The sequence below is a fragment of the Lagenorhynchus albirostris genome, chromosome 8 (genome assembly GCF_949774975.1).
Source record: "Lagenorhynchus albirostris chromosome 8, mLagAlb1.1, whole genome shotgun sequence".
NCBI classification, from domain to species: Eukaryota; Metazoa; Chordata; class Mammalia; order Artiodactyla; family Delphinidae; genus Lagenorhynchus; species Lagenorhynchus albirostris.
In genome coordinates, this window is record NC_083102.1 from 21,055,413 (window position 1) to 21,080,535 (window position 25,123).

Genomic DNA, 25,123 nt, shown 5'->3' on the forward strand with positions numbered 1-25,123 from the left:
AGCAAAAATACAATTTACTTGTAAGCCTTACTCTTTAATAGGCAGGAAAATTTACAAGACTTGAAACACTAATCACTTTATAGTCTCTGATTTTTTATTAATAAAAGGTGATCAAAATATTTTTCCTTAAACACTCTAGTTAACTAATATTTTCCTTCATCAAATAACAAAAGAATGATTCTATATCCAAACTAACTTCACATTAATAGTTTCTTATGCTTAGCCTCTGAATAAAGATTTATCCTAACTATCTGGAACCATATTAAACAATAATACCTTTTTATCATGCTGACTTTAGGAGTATGAATCACATCCACATTTTAAATTTTCTATCAGGCTGCATACAGATACACAGTAGGAGAGGATTTATGAAACAAAATTATAATGCTTTGAAAAAGGATTGAAATTCAAAGAGGGTGAAGACTTTAATTTCTAGAGGTTCACAATAAGTAGAGAGAACTTGACAAGTCAATGACTGAACAATTTTAAGTTCTCAAATATAATCTGTCCACAGTGTTGGGGAAAAAAGGTGAAATTTGCAGCTTCCTACAATATCAAGAGATTTGTGAGTATATTAAAGAAGACACATGTACACATCATAGACTAAAGAGAAAAAAAAATTTTTAAGTATCAGAAAAGCTTACTCATTATTTTTTTAAGAAGAACCAACAGAATTTAGAAGATTATAAGTATATACTAAGCACTATTAAGTGTATAACACTGTAAAGGTGATTTTTAATGTTTAAAAATATCATCTCTACCTTGAAAGAATTTACAATATTACAGGTAATCCAAGAATATATAAAAAACATACAGAAAATACAAAAAGCCAGCATCTATTTTAAATGGAATATAACCGAATGCCAAAAATAAATCAAACAGAAAGTTCCTCAATTAAGCTGACCAGAAAAGGGCTGAAATTCTATATAAAAAAAACCTTAGGAAGAACCTATATTGCTTCCCAATCGCCTATGAGTTGACAATTCAGCCCTATCTGCAAATAAAGATATCAGGAAATAGTGATTAGACTAAAGCTTTATCATTCCCCTAACAAGAAATAGTCCTCCCCCCACAAAAACATAGCCAAAAGAGTCAAATAGATATACATCAGAAACAAAGGTGAAGCATTAAAGGTGTTCAAAAAAATCAAAGACCTATTACTTAATCATTTAAATTCACATTTTTCAGGCTGCATTTATTGTATAAAATGACCTATGAATAAAATTATTAAATATCACCTTTATACTCCTTATAAGAATAAGATCATAATATTTATAGAAACTATTTGAAATTTTAGTTAAAAGGAAAAGTAAATATTCCTATTTTACTCAACACAAACACAATGGAGGAATATAGAATATAAGCAATCTGGAACCAAAACTACCCCACTAAAAAACTATGTTTAAATGTTTCTATCAATATAGGTTAAAAACGAAATTCAGAGACAGATGGGTATAATAATGTAATAGCAGACTCTGGTGCCAGACTGAGTTGATATACTGCCCTGAGCACTTTACAACTGTGTGGCCTTAGGCAAAATACTTAACCTGTGTTTCACTTCATCACCCGTAAAATATGGATAATAACTGTACCTATTTCATAGAGTGGCAATGAGTAAATAAGTGATAAAGAAGCTTAGAACCCGGCAAAACATAAATGCTTAATAAATGTTGATTAATCTTTATAACTATTATTACTATTCTCAATATTTTAAATTATTCTCAATTAAGAGAAGAGAGTGACACAATTCTCTCTTTATTATAGGCACTTGAAGCATGAAATCAGGATTTTAAAATACAGTCCTACCTTACTATACCAGTTGAGACAGGGTTGTACTACATCGGGATCATCAATGCCACTAAGTTCAACATACCAGATGCTAAAGTTAAAGCTGGGTCCCCACGATAAGAGTGGAACTTTGAGGAGAAAAATAAGAAAGAAAAAGAAAAAAAATTAACATAGTTCAAATAAAACTTCAGCAAAGTAAAATCACTATTCAAACTTATTAGGATTCATTCAACAAATTTACTGAATACTTTCTATATCCCCAGCACTGCACTATTGGGTGCTGGGGCCACAGTAGCAAAAAGAAACCTATGATCCATGCCATCATGAGGTTGCTTTAATTATAAAGACACTGAAGATAAACTCAAAGTGGTCATTTATCTATCCCCCAAAAAACAGGACCAGGGTTAGATGATTTAGCAGGTGAATTTTACCAAACCGCAGGAAACAAATAATTACTATATAATTTAAACTGTATCACAGCATAGAAAGAGACTGAAAGTTCAATTACTTATCAAAGTGGCATAACCTGGAAAATAAAACCGGAAGAGAAAGGTTTTAAGGACAATCTCAGCTATGAGTATATATTCAAAATTTTAAAAAATAATAAATTTTTTAAAAGGCTGAAAAAAAATTCTACCAGATTTTCACTGTAACTAAATAGAGTTCATTCCAGGAATGGAAGGTTGGTTCAACAGGAGCAACATTAATGTAATTCACTATGTTAACAAAGTAAAAGAGAAACACATCTGATTACTTCAACAGATGCTAAGAGCAAACTAATAAAATTTACTTAAAAAAAAAAACCTCAATATATAAGGAATAGAAGGCAAAAGAAAACTTTGTTACCTAGATTTTTTTTTAAGTATCAAAAACCTCAAAAAAACCCAAAAAACCAAAACCAAAACCAAAACTAATGGAGAAACATTAAGTACTCACACTCAAGTCAGGAACAAGACAAAGAGGCCCAATATCTGTACTACTCAACGCTATGTGGGAGATCTTAGCTAATGCAATCAGGAAAAAAATTTGCAAATTAAGAAAAAATATTATCACTTGAAGATGGTATAGCTTATCTATCTAAAAGATTCAAGAGATTTAACTGAAAAACTTTTAAAGTTTGTATGCAAGGTAAACATGAAAATCAACTTTCCCTGTATCTAGAAAACCCAACTAGAAAATGTAATGAAAAGTCTCCTTTGTAATAGCAAAAAAAGCTTAAAATATCTTAGAATAAAGTTTAAAATATGCAAGAAAATAAAATTTTAAAACATAAAAATTTTACTTAATATGTTCCTAGATGGGAAAACGCAATTGTAAACATATTAATTCCCCTCAAATTAATTATAAATTTAATGTAGTCTCATAATCCTAATGGTATATATCCAACTTTTTTCTTGACATGTAACCAGACAAGCTGATCTGAAAAAAATCAGTAACACAAAATATCTAAAATAATACAAATAATAAGAAAATAAACATACTAAAAGATACAGTAATTGTAAGTTTGATATTAGCAAAGGAAAACGAAGTAAAATCACTGGAGCAGAAGAGTGTATCCAAAAATCTCTCAAGGATCCAGAGGAATTTAACATAGGATGAAGATAACATTTCATACCAGCAATGACAGGACAGAGTAGAGGTTTTTAACCTGTGATCCATGGGCTCCTGGGGATCCCCACAACCCTTTTAGGAGGTCCCATGTGGTCAAAACTATTTTTCATAATAAGACTAGGGCTTTATAGCCTTTTTTTTAAAACTGTACTGACATTTGCACTCATGGTGCAAAGGCAATGCTGAATAAAACTGTTGGCATCTTGGTAGTGCCACAAAAAGTAGCATGAAAGTGTCCCAGTATTTCTTAATACAGTATGAATTGAACTGTATTCCTTACCAGCACACACCTGCAGTTAAAAAACAAAAAGACAATTCATTTAAGAATGTCTCTGATGATGTGTAAGAATAAATTTTAATTAATTCCTATCATTAAGTACACATCACTTTAATATTCTGTGTGATACAATGGAAAGTACACATAAAGTACTTTTGCTGCATACCAAAGCATGAAGGCTGTCTCAAGAAAAAGAACCTGTGTAAGCTGAGTTGTGAGCTGAAATAACCACTGAAATAGCCCTTAAAAGAAAAACTGACAATCTATGATTATTTAGATTTGGGTATTTGACAGATGTTTACCTGTCATTTCAAGGATAACAAATGACAGTTTTCTTGCCAAGGATAAAATTCAAACTTTTGAGGAAAAATTAGAATTTCGGAAAATTAGTATTCACCATTGTGAACTTAGCTACTACCCAATACTTTTCTGATGAGATTGGTGGTGATAATAACGTTGTGATTTTAAAAAAAATATTATATAATGAAATGTTCCAACATTTGAAAGATGTGCATAACTTAGGGAATCACATTTTCTAAATGACCAATGAATGATTTTACAAAACCATGCATGGATGAGAGACTGATTCAAAGTACAAGACAGGCCAATGGATTTTAATATAACATTGACATGGTTCAGGCTGAGTAATGCAACTACCTTTAAGAAACTAACACTTGCCAATTTTTGATTAAGTATCAAAACAGAATATCCACAATATCTGATATCAGGTCTTCTTATTTCCAAGTCCACTGCTCTTTTCTAGCATATCAGACTCAGTGAAGAGCTAAGATGTACTAAGTCAGATGCTTTTCTATTCTGTCCTCTAAAGGAAGCTGTGTGAGTCAAGACAGAAGCAACAGGAACCAGTCATTAGGATATATGCAGGACTCCCGGGATGTTTAACATGGCCTTCAGTTTATATGTGCAAACAACACAAATTTCAAAAAGGTTTATACCAACGAATACTGAATTATCATCACTGTTTTGGTGTTCATTTCTTCATGTAGCAGTACCATTTAAAAAGTGTACTACTACATCACTGCAATAACCATTAAGTAACATAAAAGTCAGAATAAAACAGGATTCGAAACTCCAGGCCCCAAGAACACAGTCTATAACTGTGACCAGAGACATATAACATTAGTTAGTGATCTGAAATCCATTCTCAAGTTCCAGGTCCAAGTTCAATAAAATTAGGAGGAAAAAAAATCTTCCTACTATATCTATTCAAGAAAGTAAAACGTTCTTTTATTAATTCCTTTGAAGCAATTGTGGGAGGGAGGTTAAGTAGGCAGTCATCTCACAAGATCATATATTAGATGAATGAAGACTATAGTTAATTTTTAACAGACTGAAGGCATATATACAGAATGAGCAGAATGATATACACCCATTTCAAATTTTACCAATGATTTTTGATGGCATTAACAACACTAATACTGCGTATTAGACATACTCCATATTATATATCAGAAACCTAAATGTGAATTGGAGCTCCAAGCACACCTTCTTCGCTCCGTAATGAAAGATGCCTTTGCTCTCACATCAAAAAAAAAGATTAGCAACTCCTAATACACATCCCAAGGCTAAGAGTTTGTATCCTAAGAATTCAACCACCAGTTTTTCCAATGGGATAATCAGACAAGGACATGATCAGGATCAGTGCCTCTCATATGTTTTCCATAAAATGGCATGCATAGAAAATGATAAGGTATTTAGTACACAAGCATACTAGGCTGCAGGATTTGGTGACTGTATGATTGGTGGGGGTCAACATCTCAACACAATTAAACATATATGTGGTACATTCAATATGCTTTGGTATTATCACTTGGGAAGCTACTGTCTAGACAGCTAAACAGCTCTTAGAAGATGCTAGTACTTTTAAGATCAGCTTCTGGAAGATCTTAAAAATTTAAGATTAACCACTCTGAAAGAGTGCATCTATTCTACTTACAGATTAATAAGTACACAAAGCACTTAGCACAGTAGCTGGCACATGGTGCTCAATAAATGTTAGCTATTATTATTAGCTCTTATTACTATATTAATTTTCTTCCTTTTTAAATTTATTTTTTTATTGGAGTATAACTGCTTTACAATGTTGTGTTAGTTTCTGCTGTACAATGAATACACTGTATGTATACCTATATCCCCTCCCTCTTGCACCTCCCTCCCTGTCCCCCATCCCACCCATCTAGGTCATCACAGAGCACTGAGCTGAGCTTCCTGTGCTTTATATTTATAGCATGTTCCCACTAGCTACAATTTTAAAATGTTACCTTTCCACATGCTCTCATGAAGGCCACCATCAGGGCACCTTCCTGCCGCCCCACCCCTACCCCCGCCCCCAGAAGACAGGGTACTCATCCAGCCAAAGCTTCTCTGAAGCTCCCACACCCATCCAGGCTGCAAAAATCCAAAAAATTCATAGAAATCCAAGTCATCCCTCTACCAAAAACCAGGACTCCTCCAGAATCCTTCCAAGAATCAGTACCTCCTTCTGCCTTCAAATCACCTTCTTATTTCCTGATATAACTGTTATCTTGGCTATGAATCAAGATATAAACCTTTCTAGTCATCTATAACCAATACTCTCATCCCATTCAACTTTATGTTTTCAGTCATCTGATCTAATCTCCAACTGAGGCTTTCCCTTCCAAACCTTTAACTTGCTCTCTTGAATCTGGCCTCCCAATCAACAACTCTCCTTCTTTACTAAATTTTCTTTTTACTTACAAACCTTACTCAAAACCAAGTTTCTTCCTAAGGCCAACTCTCAACTTCCACACTAAGCCCTATCAAAGATTTCACTCCAGCATGGGCTCTTTGGCTTTTTTGTGTGGTGAACTCCCTTTGGCTAGTCAGTGAACGCTGTGACCCAATCCCTCTCAGATTTAAATGTAAAATGAAAAATACATAAGATTATAGAGTAAGCAAACTGTATTGAAATATAGTCATAAAAATAATGAAGATAGAAAATTATGATATAGAAATATATATGCTTTTTTATTAACACATTAGATAAGAAGATCTAGTGGCAGGTCTAATAATTATCATAATTTCAAAGTTATGATGATATTTGCCATGGTGTAATGTGATGGGAAATATTTATAACTTCTATCTGTGACAAGTCACAGGTATTGCTAATACTATAAGTTATTGCCTATATTCATAATTGAAGGAAATGCTCAGTACATTTGTTAGAGGTTAGATACCATAAAGATGTAACTTTTCCTCCATTAAGTTCACACAGCCATTGATTAATCCCTATAAATTTCTGTACAATAAACTCAAAAAGTATATATACGATGTCTCTAGTGAGGCAAGCAGTTTGCTTGTTGCTTCTGAAATCTGAGGAGTCTGAAGACAGCTGCTAACCCCTAGGATTTTACAATCTACCTGAGGAAACAAAACTTACATATATCACACAGTAAAAGAACTCAACATTCGTAAAAAGACAGACTTAAGTTTGTATACCATCTCTACGTTCTACTACCTGTAAGGTCTTGGCCTAATCATTTAATTTACCTCTAAACTTCAGTTTCCTCATCTGTAAAGTGAGTGTAATAATACCTATTTCACAGAGTGTTAGGCAGATGCTTCATAAACAATATCTATTATACTACTTTAAAGCAGTACAAACACATATCCAAAAGCATATACCAAATGCTATGTCTTTGATCCATCACTTACTAGCTATGTACCCTGGGACACATCATTTGACTTCTACTCTCATTTTCCTTAACCAAAAAAGGAAAGATTTTTATCTTCCAGTATAGTGCTCAAATGAGATACCACATGTGAAAGCACTTACAAACGCAAAACAATAAAAACATGTAAGAAGTTCTAAATAATGATTGCTGAAATGACATGATGGTTCAAATTATATTTGTGTATGTACTTTTTCTATAGTACTTAAAATACTACATGTAAAAAGACATGTAATCAAGAGCTCTATGAATATAAATATATAAAAAAGAGACATTCAAAATGAAAATATTTCCTTCATAAATATGATCTTAAATTAAAATTTATAAGACTACCACTCATCCAAAAACTACAAAAGAACTCAAGAAAATGTCCAATATAGCGACCTATCCTATCATTAGACAGAGAAAGTATTATCATACTCATTTTATACAAAAGGTAACTTAAGAAAGGAAAGTAAAATTTACTTAAAGGTCAGTTCAGCTATGCTGGCACTGTGGATTATCCACAACAGATCTTAAAAACCTAACCCCTGCCATGCAGTAAAAATGAAGGCTTACTTTCCTTGTTAATTTGTAAACAAACTTACTTAAATTGGGTCTAAGCCAAATTTAATGAATAAGCTATACTCTTTCTACATGCAAATTATAATATTTAGATGTCAGTGCATGATTTGGAGATTATCCGCCATTGAGTTAAGCCTTGCTTCTGTTCCCCTCCATTACTATGAATAACTGAAGGCTGACTATATTTAGAAATTGTGTTGTTTAAGAATAAACTTTTTTTTTAAATAAAGCAAGATCTTTCAAACATATCATTATACAACATAAATGTGAAGTATTCAAAAACATTTTTTCTTTTAAGAAGAATTCCAACAATTTATCCCAGCCAGGTAAACAAGTATCTGTGTGAATCACCACCAAAAGAAAGCTACACATCACTTAAGTGTTTTATCGAAATTATTTTTAAAGAAAACATCAAACTAAAAAAACTAGTTTAAAAACATCAAACTATAAAAAGCCTAACACAGGCGGTAAGTTTCACATTTTCCTTATATTATTTTAAAAAAACAAAACTTATCAAGAGAATGTGGGGACAAGGTTGAAAAGCAAAAACAATGCAGACCACTATTAATATTTTTTAACAGGAAAGTGAGAAATATGAAGTTATATAAATATTAATACCTTAAATATCAAATGAGTTAATAAGTGTCTTCAATTATTTGGAAAGCTCTAGTTAACATTTTGCCTGAATACCATAAAACTAACCCACCAGGGTCAAGTAAAAAACATCATCATGCCCTACAACTAGAAGGCTGATAGAAAGGGCTGGAAAGAGGTCCAACTTCTTGTTTTCAGGCATCTGAATGTCTAACTGATCCATAAGAGACCTCTGTTGTCCTATAAATTTTTTAAGGGAAGAAACTATTCAAAATCTTTAAACAGACTTTTATTCACAGTTCTAATGAAAAAAAAAAGCCAAAAAGAGAACATTTCATTTTGCATGACTAAGCAATTAGAGGTTGAATAAGTACTTCAAAATTATAAAATCTAAATTTACTACATGAAAATGTAAGATATTTTCACTGCTTCTACATTTGGAATGTAAGATCATAGAATTGTTCAAGCTATGCAAGAATCTATAAGAAATGGGTGGTCTGCATACTGAGGAAAGAATTACTCATTAGCATGAAAGAAGAAACAATCAAGAATTTATTTTAAAAATCTGCTTGTTCCTAAATTCTCATAGGTAAACAGGATACAGGTTTTTTATTTACAATTAATTATAACAACAAAAACTATATTTATAAAAGAAAGTAACACACCAAACAGCCCAATGATTCTAAAAATAGTTTCCCCTCTATAAGTAGTCTTTATAGATCTCAGATATTCTTTTCGTCTAATGGAACTATTTGACTCAATGAAATGAACAGGCCAACTCTTGATAGACTGGGAAACAATGACTATGGAGCTGGTCCTTCCAAAAGAGGAATTTTCTCCCGAATCAAAACATGGGATTCTGGCCTTTATTATCATTCTTAAAGGGATATGACTCACCTTAATCTCAATTTTAACATAATATTTTCAAAGGTATGAAATATAGATGAAAACTAAAAGAGTCAAGTCCTCAACTTTCCTACCTTCTAACTAATCCATCTTATAGATAAACAAAATAATCCTAAAAACACTAGTTTTGAGGAGGCATTACACATACTTTCTTAACCAAAAACACTTGCTAAATAAACACAATAAATGCTTAGGTAGCATTTTTCAAACATTACTTTGAAACTTATTAATGGGTTATGAAATTAGTTTTATGAGTTTGACCAACATTATCACACACACAAAAAATGAAATATAAAAGAACAGAAAATAACCATAATATATGGCCTTGAGGAATACGGCAATATTTGGTTTTAGAACGATATAACTTCAGAACTGATAAACCTTCCATAAAACAATCAAGGCAATCAAATCCATATATCTCATAAAATGAGAAAGTATTTAGAAAAGGTTCTAAGAAACTTTCAAATGAGAAAGTAGAAAAGTTTCCATTTGAAATAACTGTCACTTAATTACAGATTTATAAAGTAGGGGGTCAGCCAAATAGTAAACATTTTGGGCTTTGTGGGCTAGGTGGTCTCTTGCAACTACTCAACTTTGCCATATAGTGCAAAAGCAGACAAAGACACTATGTGAACAAGTGGCATGGCAGTGTTGCCATAAAATTTTATTTTAAAATAAAAACAGGGAACGTGCAGGATTTGGCCCACAGGCTGTAGTTTAGTTTGATGACTGATGGTATAAAGAATTTATTTCTACTCCAGAATGCTGAAAACCTTACCTATTTTAATGAATCGACAAGGAAACATCTGTTCATCAATTTTATGCTTCAAGGTAAATGTTTCTTTGTTATAATCATTCTTTAAGCCACTGTGAAAAAAAATAACGTTATCAAATCTGATTTCATAATTTAGTAAATGCATTAAAACAGAGATTAATATCATACTCTGATTTTAAGGTCAACGAATGCTCAGAATATATGACAGGGACAATGTAACGAAGTAGTTGAACATGAGAATATAGGACAAAACTTGTACATTCACATCAACTGCACTATACTGTATTCTCTTAATTAAATGAGGGCTAATGAAAAAATGTTGTGTTAATTAAAGAATGTGACTACAATACATGAAAATGTGTGACAATACCTAGTGTCCCTAATGTATAACTAAATACAATATAAAATATTCAAGCAGTAAGAAGAAAATTTAAAAACAATTCATACTCATATCTTACAACTTAAACAGAGCCAAATATTAGAATCTGTCAAAGAATTAAGTTATTAAATTCTGACTAAGATGCCAATGTTCCTTTTATAGCTGAATAAATTTTCAAAGACAACCTTACTCTGTTGGTTTAACAGCATCCGCTTTATCCTACATAAAAATAAACCCGTATCACTTCTCTACTTAAACAACTTGGGCTGACTCAAGTATTTATGGGCAAGTCACTAAGTCAGGTTGCCTTATATTCTGATATACTTTCATGACTTAAATCAAATGTAGTCTAGGCGTAATACATACTTATATATTGTGCTAAAGGGACACACCATGTCACAAATATATTCTAAAACTGCATGGCTTTATTTGTCCACTCCATCTTCTATCCCATTTTTCATCATCTAAAGGGCAAATTAACATTCATTCCTGGTGATCTATGTTGTCAAAACTCAAATTTACTGAGCTCCTTCCAAGAGGTAGGCACTGCAGTAGGTGCAGTCACATACTTTTACTCTGTTTAGTTTCCAATTTATACTAAACTCCCAGAATATTACTTCCAGATTAGGGCACTCAATCTTAATGTTCTGGACAGATTCTATATTTTTACATCAAGGATTACAGCAAAGATTTTTATTATAGCTGAGAAGTATATGTGAAGTCATTAACAATTCAAAAATAAGATTGAAAAATAAGAAGTAGAAAAATACCCCCAAATTTTATTCTTTCTGCTTTGGTAACAATATTAATTAGTATCTGGTGGGAAAAAGCTAACTAAAGCACAATATTAAAATAAGGCACTAGAAATAAAATAGTAGAAATACTCTTTTCTCCTTTGCAAGAAAAAACAAACCATGCAGATTTAGCTACAAAGAGACTAAACTAAGACTGCAGATTGTTTAGAAACTCTTTCCTCCCCATAATCATAACCCACCTGGACAATAGCTCTGTCATGTTTTCTTCATTCATTCCACCAAAGACTTTAAATTTCTTCAAATTGCAGACATGAGTTTTCTCATATTTTCCAAACGTGATATTCTGGACTATAGCAGGCCTTTCAAGCTTCAGAATCAAGTACTACAAAAAGGAACAACCAAATTATATCCTCCTCCATTTAAAACAAATCGGTAGACAACATGAATAGTTAAAATTTTGGCCAGTTAACTCAAGAACGTATAATGTTCATCCTACACTGGCAGATTTTTTTATTTTTATTTTTTATGCTAAAGGATAGTATGCAACAGTCAAGCTACCATAACATCACCACTTTCTCCCAGGAAACTACATCATTCTCAACAATATAGATGAAGGAGGGAAAAAAGGACTAGTGAGATAACTTCTAATCAAGGAATGACATTCAGTAAGATATAAGAGACTATGAATAATGAAATAAAACAAAATTAGAATGCAAAAGTAACAATTACATATTCTCACTGACTACACTTCAATAATAAATTCAATGTTCAAAATCAGTGGTAAAATTTTAAACCTAGAAAAAAACAGATTTACTATTCACCCCTGCCAATTTTATAAATTAAAAAACTCAGACCTACCATAGATATATCTAATATAGCTCAAGTTTTGCTATTATACACAGGATAAAATGGCGTCAGTTCATTAGGGAACACATTTTACATTATGCAGGCTGTCTTCAATAATAAAAATTAAGAAGGAAACTACTACTTGTCAAATACATTGGGAAAAAGCTATTTAGGAAACAACTCATGTTACATGTTGGAGTGGCTTCATGCTTCATAATAATGGGTAATACTCATGATAAAGGAGAACAGAATGAAGTTGGTGGTCCCACTTTGTACCATACACAAAAATTAACTCAAAATGTATCAAAAGTGATCCAAAATCGAACCAATACAATCAAACCTAAGACATAAAAGTAAGAGGTAAAACTATAAAACTCTTAAGATGAAAATAGGGGTATATCTTCATGACTCTGGATTTGGCAATGGATTCTCAGATATGACTCCAAAGTACAAGCAACAAAATATAAAATAAACTGGACTTCATCAAAATTAAAGTTTTGTGCATCAAAGGACACACTATCAAGAAAGTGAAAAGACAACCTATAGAGTGGGAGAAAATACTTGCAGAAATGTATCTGATGAGGGTTTAGTACCTAGAATATATAAGGAATTTGTACAACAAGAAAAAGACAGACAACCTAATTTAAAAATGGGCAAAGGACCTCAATAGCCCTTTCTCCAAAGAAGATAAACAAATGGCCATCAGGCACATGAAAAGGTGTTCAACATCATTAGTCATCAGGAAAATGCAAATCAAAACCACAATGAAATATAACTTCACACATACTAGGATGGCTATAACCAAAAAAAAACAAAATAACAAGTGTTGGCAAGGATGTGAGGAAACCAGAACTCTTATACATGGTGCAGACAATGTGGAACACAGTTTGGTGGTTCCTCAAAAAGTTAAACATAGAATTACTACATGACCCAAAAGTTCTACTCCTAGTTAGTTATATAATAAAAATAAATGAAAAAGGTATTCAAACAAACACCTGTACATGAATGTTTTGAGCAGAACTATTCACAATGGCCAAAAGATATATACAACCCAAATGTCCATCAACTGATGAAAGGACAAACAAAAAGAGAGTATGTCTGCACAATGAAATATTATTTAGCCATGAAAAGGAATGCAGTACTGATACATGCTACAACACAGATAAACCTCAAAAACATGTTAAGTGAAAGAGGTCAAATGCAAAAGTCCATATATTGTTATGACTCTATGTACATAAAATATTCAAGTAAATTCATAGACGCAGAAAGCAGGTAAATTCATAGAGGCAGAAAGCAGATTACTGGTTGCCAGGAGCTAGGTTAAGGGTGAAAGGAGAAACTGCTTAATTGGTACCAGGTTTTCTTATGGGGTAATGAAATAACTAGATAGAAGTGATGGCTGTACAACATTGTGAATGTACTAAATGACACTTAATTGTACACTTTAAAATGGTTAGTTTTATGCTATGTGAATTTTACCTCAATAAAATAAAAGAATGAAGCTGGTGGTAACATAAAAGATGATATAATTAATATCTTGTGAGTACTAACTCCCTTGTCTGACAAATTACGCAGATTTTTATGTGTATTATCTCGTTTTAATAGGACTAGGAGGAACAGGAGTAGTATTTTAATAACAATAATCATCCTCTTCTTCCTCATTTTAAAAATTCTGGCTTAGAAAGGCTAAATAACTTACTACAGTTATACAGTTAAAAAATGGCAGAGCTTAGATTAAAAATCAGTCAATCTGCAAAGGAGGCAAGAATATACAATGGAGAAAAAAGACAGTCTCTTCAATAAGTGGTGCTGGGAAAACTGGACGGCTATATGTAAAAGAACCTAAATTTAAGACCGGATACTGTAAAACTCCTGAAAGAAAACATAGGCAGCACACTCTTTGACATAAATCACAGCAGTATCTTTTTTGGATCAATCTCCTACAGTAATGGAAATATAAACAAAAATAAACAAATGGGACCTAATGAAACGTAAAAGCTTTGCACAGCAAAGGAAACCATAAACAAAACAAAAAGACAATCTACAGAAAGGGAAAAAGTATTTACAAACAATGAGACCAACAAGGGGTTAATTTCCAAACAGCTCATACAGCTCAACATAAAAAACCAAACAACCCAACCAAAAACTGCACAGAAGATCTAAATAGACATTTCTCCAAAGAAGACATACAGATGGCCAACAGGCACATGAAAAAATGCTCAACATCTCTAATTACTAGAGAAATGCAAATCAAAACTGCAATGAGGTATCATCTCACACTAGTCAGAATGGCCAACATCAAAAAGTCTACAAATAATAAATGCTAGAGAGGGTATGGAGAAAAAGGAATGTTGGTGGGAATGTAAATTGGTACAGCCACTACAGAGAACAGTATGTGGTTCACTACAAAAAATAAAAATAGAGTTACCATATGATCTAGAAATCCCACTCCTGGGCATACGTTCGGAGAAAACTATAATTTGAAAAGATACATGCACCTCAGTGTTCACAGCAGCACTATTTACAATAGACAAGACATGGAAGCAACCTCAATGTCCATCGACAGATGAATGGATAAAGAAGATGGGGTGTGTGTGTGTGTGCGCGCGCGCATGCGTGTGTGTGTGTATATATATATGTAATGAAATATTACACATCCATAATAAAGAACGAAATAATGCCATTTGCAGCAACATGGACAGACCTAGAGATTATCATAAAGTGAAGTAAGCCAGACAAAGACAAATAACATATGTTATCCCTTATATGTGGAATCTTAAAAAAAAAAGATACAAATGAACTTATTTACAAAACAGAAATAGACCCACAGACATAGAAAACAAACTTATGGTTACCAAAGGGGAAAGGATGGGGAGGGATAAATTAGGAGTTTGGGATTAACATATACACACTACTATATATAAAATACATAAACAACAAGGACCTACTGTATAGCACAGGGAACTACACTCAATATTTTGTAATAATCTATTAAGGGAAAAGAATCTGAAAAAGAATATATATATATATATATATATATATATATAACTGAATCACTGTGCTCCACATCTGAAACTAACACAACACTGTAAATCAACTATAGTTCAATTAAAAAAAATTTTTTTAATCAATCTGATTTTGTCTGATACTGTTGGTTGGCTGACCCAACCTCCATTCTCAATCCAGTTCTTCCTAGCCACCTTCTGGCCAAAAATAGATACATGGTAAAATTCTGGTCAATGAGATAAGCAGAAGTTCGTTGTGGGATAAGTTTTGCTTTTTGAAACAAATGCTACCTCTTTACTATCTGAACAGTTACAGCTGTAACATCCACTGTGCAACAATGAAGAAAAAGATTAAGAGAATCTCACAGATAGCCATCCCTGAGCCACTCAACTTTCAACAGTAACTGCCTAACTCTAGTTTCCATGTGTGTGGCAGGGAAAGAGATGGGGTGATGGCGGGAAAGAAACTCTATTTGTTTAGCCCACTGTTATAGGACCTTCTATTATTTGGTGCTAAAAGCATTCCTACTGATTCACTAACCCCACAGTCAAAACTTTATTTAATGACTACACAATAACAACTGTTTAGGTTTATATGAGGTTTACATTCTAAGCAGCTATTAAGATTTCTTTACTATAGAAATTGCCATAGGAAAATTGAGACTGCTATTCTTAAGTTATTAATCCTTTTTATCCATATCAAATTAATAGGTGTGGTAATATGATTTTTGGTAACTGAGTTTCTTAAGAATACAGCTGTATATTAGAGAACAGACTACACAGCTAGGCAAGGGACTATTTACATCTCATTGTCTTTCTCATGAACTCCCACTTCCTCCCATCCCTTCCTCCTCCTTTCTCTCTTTGGTCATTCTTTAAAGTCTCAGTTTACAAGTCAGTTTTCTCTGATAACTGGTTAGTTAGATACAATGTTGTAACTAGTAAAAATGGATCTTTATACAATCTGTTGTACACCATCCATCATCCCACATCACCTCTGAATACAACCGAAAGCATTTGTCTATATAAAATTTTATTTATAACCAAATAGGATTTTGTCATTAAAAATTACATAAGTAAAATGTAAATTCTCTAACTGAAGTAAAGCACAATGATCTGACAAATACATTTTAGGTAAAATTTTTAATGTTTAATCACATTATTGATAAATTTTACAACTATTTTTCAAACTCTTGGGCATCAATGCTGAGTACTGTTACTATTAAACAGTGTTATCCCATAGTTAAAGAGGTTTCCATGACTTTTAATTTGGAGAAATAACTGCTGTAGATTTAGTAATAGAAACTGTAAAAAAAAAAAAAAAGTCATTAAGAATGAACATTTTAGAAAAATTATTTTAGATCCTTTATTATCAACCTTTAAATTCTGTATATGTGAATATTAATAAATTAATTTTAAAATAAAACAATGACTCACAATCTCTTTATCAAAGCAGAGGGTAGGCTCATAGAGGATCAAAGAACTATCTATCACATGGTCCTTAATTTAGCCATAGAATTAAGGAAACAATGAAAAAAATTTAATGTTCAAAACTGTTCACAATTTCAGCCCAAAGAGATTTTTTTCACCATGAAAAACAATTTAAAAATCATTTTTAATCATATGGATGTTAACAATTTATAAGAAATAAAGATGATATAAAGGAGAAATGATGATCTATCAGCATCCATTAGATTAGATGGATCTATCAGCAAAAGTATATCCCAGGAGGTGAGTCTTAAAGGATGAGACACAGTGCATTAGTTTCCTAAGGCTGCCATAACATATTACCACAAACTTGGTGGTTTAAAACAATGGAAATTTATTCTCTCACAGTTCTGGAGGCCAGAAGTCTGAAATCAAGATGTTAGGAGGACCATGTTCCCTCCAAAGGCTCTAAGAGAGGATCCTTCTTTGTCACTACCCGTTATCCAGTGGCTCCTGGTGTTCCTTGCTTGTGGCAGCATAACTCCAATCTCTGCCTCCATCTTCACATGACCTTCTTCCTTGTGTCCCTCTGTATTTTCTCCTTTTCTGTGTCTAATAAAAACACTTGTAATTGGATTTAGGGCTCACCCTAATCCAGGATGATCTCACTCTAAGATCTTTATCTTAATCACATCTGCTAAAACCTTTATTTCAAATAAGGTTACATTCTGAGGTTGCACATATCTTTTTTGGGAGGGAGGGGCACTAATAACCTACTACACGGAGCTAGCCAGGCAAAAAGGCTTATGAAAAATGAGTTATAGAAGCTGTTAAAAGGCCAGCATGGTTGGAGCCCAATAAGCAAGGTGGAGAATGGTAATGTTGAGATTGAAGAGGTAAGCAGTTACCATATCATGCATTATAAATTATAAATGCAATGGAATCCATTAAGCACAATGGAAAGCCAAGATCTGATTAACATCACACACACACACACACACACACGCACACACACACAGAGTCTGCCTTGTACAGAATGGATTGGAGGGGACTGGCAGATGAGTTAGGATAGTTACAATAATTCTGACAAGAGATGACATGAAGGAGACTTGAACTAAGGTGGTGCAGAGATAGAGAGGATTAGACAGTTTTGACATATATTTTGGAGATAGAATGAATGGGGTTAAGTGATAGCTGGATATAGGGAGGGGAGAAGGAGGTATCAAGATGATGATTTAGTTTCTGACTAGAAAAACAGGGTTAGTTGAAATATCATTTACTCTGATGTGAAGGACTGACAAAGAAACAGGCAGCATTAGAACAGGAAATAACACTAGAAAAGTCCAGACTGTATATCTATGTAAATTCTCAGACTGTGTAATAAATCACCCAGTGTCTTAAAACAATAGTGACTTATGATTTCTCATGATTCTGTGGGTTCAATGGATAGTTCTTCCATGATATCTCCTGGACTTATTCATGTAGCTATATCAGCTGGTGGGACTGGACTTAGTTGGGGTAGAGAGTGGGGAAGCTGGACTTAGCTGGGATGACTGGGTCCCTCCATATAGGCTTTTATCCTCAAGGAGGCTAGATGGGCTTTCTTCAGAGCAAGTGGTCTCAGAGTTCAAGATACAGAGAACAGAAGCTACAAGGCCTTTTGAGGCCTTGCTTAGAAGTTGCAATAACAATTCCATAGAATTTTCTGTTGGTTAAAGCAAGTGACAAGGCCAGCCAAGATTTATAAGGTAGGGGAACAGACTGCACCTCTTACTGGAAGGAGCTGTAATATGTGACCATATTAAGAAATTTGGACTCTATTCTAGGAGAAGTAGAGAAACATAAAAGTGTTTTAAGATATGGGAAACAATAAAATTCAATACCCATTCAGGATTAGAAATTCTCAGAAAACTACAAATAGAAGAAAATTTTCTCAAACTGACATAGGACATCTATAAAATATCCACAGCCAGCATCATACTTAATGAAAATTCTCCCTAGTACTGGGACATAAGAAAAGTTGAGGCTGGGGAGCCATAGAAGGGGAGGAAATATTTGCAAACCATGTATCTGATAAAGGACTTATACACAAAACATACAAAGGCTCTCAAAATTCAATAATAAGAAAGTAAACAAACAAATGCTAAAATGGACAAACCTTTTGAATAGACATGTCACCAAAGAACATTTAGAGAGGCAAACAAGCATATGAAAAGATGGTCAACATCAATAATCATTTTTAAAATGCAAATTAAAAACCACAAAGACTTGTTCATTAATTTTCAATGCATCTTTATTTGTAATTGCCAAAAGCTGGAAAACAATCCAGTGTCCATCAACAGATAAGTACATAAACAAACTGTGATATGTCCATATGAGAGAATTCAATTGGGCAACAAAAATGAATGAATTATTGATGCAAACTACAACATGGATGAATCTCAAAATAATCACTTTGAGTGAAATAAGTCAGACAAAAAATGCATACCATATTTCTCCACTTATATAAAACCCTAGAAAATGCAAATGAATCTACAGTGAAAGAAGCGTGGTACCTGGAGATGGGGGATGGAGGTGAGTGGAAGGGATTAAAAGAAGACATGGAAAACTTTGGTGGTAATACTCATGTTTAGTATTTCAGGAGTGGTGGTATTTTCAAGAGCGTACACATATGTTCAAACGTATCACACTGTACAGTAAAAATATAAAGTTTATTGTATGTCCATTATACTTTAATAGCTGTTTAAAAATAATAAAAGTTAGTGTTAAAGAAATGAATAAGCAAGTCACAGACTGGGAGAAAATATTCACAATACATAACTTACAAGGAACTTATACCCAGATTATATATAAACAACTTCTACAACTCAGTAATAAAAAAACAAAACAACCCCACTTTTTTAAAGGAGTAAAAGAATTCACAAGAAAGATAAATGAACAGCCATAAGCAAATGGAAAGAAGTGCTTAATATAAAGAGTCATCAGGGAATTATAAATTAAAACCATTTTACACCACCAATAAACACTAAAATTAAAATGTGTGTCAATGCCAAATGTTGGTGAGGCTATGAAGCAACTAGCAGTCTGATAATTTCATACAAAGTAATGTACAGCTGACGCTGAACAACATGGGTTTCAACTGCACAGGTACACTTACATGCAACATTTTTGCAGTAAATACCTTGGAAAATTTTTTGGATATTTGCAACAATCTGAAAAGACCTAGAAATTTGAAAAAAACTGAAAAACAGACAATTTGGAAAAAGCCTAGAAATAACAAAAAAATTAAGAAAAAGGTATGCAATGAATGCATAAAATATATGTAGATACTAGTCTATTTTATCATTTACTACCATAAAATATATACAAATCTATTATAAAAAGTTAAAATTTATTAAAACTTACACACACAAACCCTTACAAACTGTATATGGTGCCATCTGCAGTGAGGTGAAATGTAAACAAAGTTGCAATATTAAATCATAACTGCATAAAATTAACTGCAATATATACTATACTACTGTAATAATTTCATAGCCACCTTCTGTTGCTATTGTGGTGAGCTCAAGTGTTGAGAGCATCTGCCTAAAATGCCATGTGATGCTTATCATCTCCATGTGAGCAGCTGTCTCTCCAGTAAATTGCATATCACAATAAGAAGTGATCTCTCGCAGTTCTCACGTATTTTTCACTGTTTAGTGCAATACTGTGAACCACGAATAAAACCATGAAACCCATACAAAGCGCCACTCGTAATGCTGGAAGTGCTCCCAAGAAGCAAAGAAAAGTCATGACATTATAAGAAAAAGTTGAATTACTTAATATCTACCACAGATTGGTGTCCGCAGCTGCAGATACCCACCATTTCAAGATAAATGAATCTCAAGTAAGGCCCATTGTAATAAAAGAAAAAGAAATCCATGAAGCCATTGCTACAGCTATGCCAGAAGGCACAAAAACCTTGCAGTTTTCGTGAAATACCTTTTAATCTTATTTTGAAAATGTAGCTTTTATGTGGGTGCACGATTGCTATAAGAAAGGCATTACCTACAGACTCTAATGATTCGAGAAAAAGCAAAGTCATTACATGACAACTTAAAGCAAAAGGAATGTGAAAGATCTAAAGCTGGAGAATTTAATGCTAGCAAAGGATGGTTTGATAATTTTACAATAGAAAAAGGTTTGGCTTAAAAAATGTCAAGGTAGGGCCTCCCTGGTGGCACAGTGGTTAAGAATCTGCCTGCCAATGCAAGGGACAAGGGTTTGAGCCCTGGCCCAGGAAGATCCCACATGCCGCGGAGCAACTAAGCCCATGAGCCACAACTACTGAGCCTGAGCTCTAGCCCGCAAGCCACAACTACTGAGCCCACGTGCCACAACTACTGAAGCCTGTGCGCCTAGAGCCAGTGCTCCGCAACGAGAAACCACGACAATGAGAAGCCCGTGCACCACAACACAGCTCGCCACAACTAGAGAAAGCCCATGCACAGCAATGAAGACCCAACACAGCCAAAAATTAATTAATTAATTTAAAAAAAAGTCAAGGTATCAGGGGAATCTGTGCACCAGCCAACCTAGAGGCAGCATATGAGTTTCCAAATGCCATTAACAAAATCATTGAGGAGAAAAAATAGCTGCCTGAACAAGTTTTTAATGTGCCATATCCTGGGGAAAAAATTCCACAAAGGATATTTAAGAAAGGAAGTGAGCACCAGGATTTAAGGCAGGAAGGGATAGGCTGACTCTACTATTTTGTGTAAATGCAGTCGGGTTTATGATCGGGACTGCCCTTTTCTATAAGGTTGTAAAACAAGAAGGCCTGGGCGAAAACCCTTTTTCTGGATTGGTTCCACTGATGCTTTGTCCTTGAAGACAGGAAGCGCTTTGCCAGTAAGGGACTACCTTTTAAAGTTCTTTTGATATTGGACAATACCTCTGGCTACTCAGAACCCCATGAGTGCAATGTCAAAGGCATCAAAGTGGTCTACTTGCCCCCAAATACAATGTCTCTAACTCAACCTCTAGATTAGGGAGTCATAAGGACCTTTAAGGTTCATTACACACGGTACTCCATGGGAAGGACTGCCAACGCTATGGAAGAAAACTCTGGTAGAACATCATGGAAGTCTGGAAGGATTTCACCACTGAATATGCCATGGTTATTGTAGAAAAAGCTGTGAAAGTCATTTAGCCCAAAACAACAAATTCCTGCTGAGGAAAACTGTGTCTAGATTTGTGTATGATTTCACAGTATTTATGACAGTCAATCAAGGAAATCCTGAAAGAGATAGTTGATATGGCAAAAAAGGTAGGGGGTGAAGGGTTTCAAAACATGGATCTTGGAGAAATTCAAGAACTAACAGACACCACACCAGAGGAATTAACAGAAGATAACTTGATGGAGATGAGTGCTTCCAAACCAGTGCCAGACGATGAGGAAGAAGACACAGAAGAAGCAGTGCCGGAAAACAAACTGACATTAGACAATCTGGCAGAAAGAAGGATTCCAATTATTCAATACTGCTTTTGACTTCTTTTACAACATGGACCTTCTATGACATGGGCACTAAAACTAAAGCAAACAGTGGAAGAAGGATTGGTACTGTATAGAAACATTTTTAGAGAAATGGAAAAGCAAAAAAGTCAGAAATTACAGTGTATTTATGTAAGGTTACACCAAGTGTGCCTGCCTCTCCTGCCTCCTCTTGGAACTCCTCTACCTCTTCCACCGAGGCCACTCCTGAGACAGCAAGACCAACCCCTCATCTTCCTCCTCCTCCTCAACCTACTCAACATGAAGATAACAAGGATGAAGACCTTTATGATGACCCACTTCCACTTAATAGTAAATAATCATCATGCTGTACAATTAATAAACCTCTCTGCTGTATATATGTGTGCGTCTTCATGTGAAAATTTAGTAAGTGTACAGCAAGAACTATATGAAACGTTTCTGTGTCATCATCATTGCCTACGTATTCATTGTGTAGAACACCATGTACAAGACTTGTATTGAAGTGGACAGCCTATCCTTACATAGGCATAAGGTGACTGACATTTTATACAAAATTAACAATGTTAGTTTTCTTACTGTTTGATAACTTTGTTTTCAAATGATTACATTATCATACAGTATGCTCCCCTCTCTCTAGTAATTGGAAAAACTAAGTGTCAGTCTATCATCACAGGTAAGTAGTTTTTGAGAAAATGTTAACAATGTTTCCAAAACTGTATTATGAATATGACTATAATACTGTATACCATAAAAATTTTATAACAACTCATTCATTAGTGTATAGGGTAGGGTACTGTGAAGCAACTGTATCAATTACACTAGGCTACCAGAAATCAACCATACTGCTGCTTCTTCATTATCAATGCATGAATAGCTATACCTGTAAATAAATATGAATTTCTTTTCCACATTTTACCTTTTCATTTTTAGTGTCTAGTGTTAGTAATACATGTAACATCTACAATGTTTTGTATCATGTGAGACGATATTGATGTAGGTACCGACACACAATTCATCTTGTACACAGACAACATACACTTACGATATTGATAAACATAGTACAGTACAGTAAATGTACTTTCTCTTCCTTATGATTTTCTTAATAACATTTTCTTTTCTCTAGCTTACTTTATTGTAAGATATAGTATATAATACATATAACGTACAAAATACGTGTTAACCGACAATATATCTTATCAATAAGCTTCGGATCAACAGTAGGCTATCGGTAATATTTGGGGGAGTCAAAAGTTACATGCAGATTTTCAACTGCATGGGGGTTGCCACCTCTTCACATTGTTAAAGGGTCAACTCCATCTCTACCTTATGATGCAGCAATTCTATCTCTAGATATTTACCCCCAAATAAGCGAAAATATGTATTATTTTTAAATCTTATAAAAGAATGTTTATATAAGCTTTATTCATAATCACCCCAAACTGAAATATTGCAAATGTCCATAAACAGGAAAATGGATAAACAAATCTTGGCATGTCCATAGAACAGAATGGTATTCTGTAATGAAAAGATATGAAATATTGATGCACATAAGATATGGACAAGCATCCCCCCACCCCAAAATTCTGAGTATAAAAGGCATATATAAAAGAGTATATACTCATTTCTATTAATTTTAGAACTGGTAAAACTAATCTACAGCAAAAGAAATCCAAACAGTGGTTGCCTCTGGGTAGAGGGTGAGAGAGTTAAGGATTCACTGGTAAGGGACAGAAAGGATCTTCCTGACCCGATGAAAACATTTTTTATCTTGATAGGGGTGTAAATTATATTAGTGTGTGCATTTTTCAAAACGGATACTATACACTTAAGGTTCATGCATTTCACTATATGGAAATCATATTAAATAAAAATGTATTATTCAAAACATACAATGTTCTTTTCACACACTTGGGCAAAATACCATAAAGAAGCTTCATAAATTTACTGGTATCCTGTTTCCACAGATAGAAATTACATTGAAATGCATATATTTTCTCCTTACTTTGCAAGTAACTCTTATTCCTATAATATTCTTGTTATGGTTCATCAAACAGAGAAAGAATAACGTCAGTGTACTGCAAAAGCTGTAACACACACACACATACACCCGACTGTATTAAGTAATCACTAAAGTTTTTTTTGACCTGCAAAAGCAGAATGCCTGCAGTTTGTTAAACAACTTTAACTACTCTCTCTCTAGCCCCAGAAAGCAAAGAATATTACCTAATACCATACTTTTATTTAAACTACCTTAGAAGGAACTTATAATTGTAGTAGAAGAATTATGATCTAATCTTTCTTAAAGCAATTATCAAGACATATGTAACTGCCTGTACATTTCAACCAACCCTAGGGTATTCCCCAGTCAACTTGAAAGACATATTTTCCATGGCAGTATCAGTAACTTCTATAAAACGTATCTGATGTGGGAGAAGGGTGAAATTACTATCTTAAAGTATTTATAGGGTTTTCATTCACGCTACATTTACTCCCTCCCAGTACAGAGAGAGAATCCAGAATCAACAGCAATGTTTTCTCATTAGGTCTAAAAATATTTGCTCCCTACCACAATGAAAATGGCTTTCATTTTTTTCTGTTTATATAAATTATAAATATAAATTGAAAATGAGAATCAAAAGAGATAAAAGTATAAAACTGGAAAGAAATTTAAAATTACCTAAATGCCATTATCCTGACACAACCACCACCATTTTGATGACGATTCATTTGAACTCTATGCACACACTCACACAGACACATACTTTACATAAGTCGAATATCAAATATTTTGACGGGAATAACTTTTAAAAATAATTGTTTTCTCTCTTTTTCCTATCTCATCTCCTCCTCTCTTAAATAACCAATGCCAACAACCAGATGTATATCCTATCATATCTTTATCTGGGCTCACTGTATCAAATAAAAATATACACATGTACATACACATATAGTGGTGAGGGAGGGAGA

The 25,123-nt window shown here is 33.6% G+C and overlaps 1 protein-coding gene across 9 annotated transcripts in view; it reads right to left on the minus strand.

Moving 5' to 3' along the window:
- Nucleotides 1-25,123, minus strand: part of MKLN1 (muskelin 1) — a 360,180-nt gene that overhangs the window by 107,573 nt on the left and 227,484 nt on the right. For all 9 annotated transcript variants that reach the window (XM_060156656.1, XM_060156654.1, XM_060156651.1 and 6 more), the window contains 3 exons: nt 11,602-11,744; nt 10,232-10,320; nt 1,807-1,916 (listed from right to left, as the gene is read on the minus strand). In XM_060156656.1, coding sequence (XP_060012639.1) covers nt 1,807-1,916; nt 10,232-10,320; nt 11,602-11,636 — 234 coding nt within the window. In that variant the 5' untranslated portion in view covers nt 11,637-11,744. The remainder of the gene's footprint in view (nt 1-1,806; nt 1,917-10,231; nt 10,321-11,601; nt 11,745-25,123) is intronic.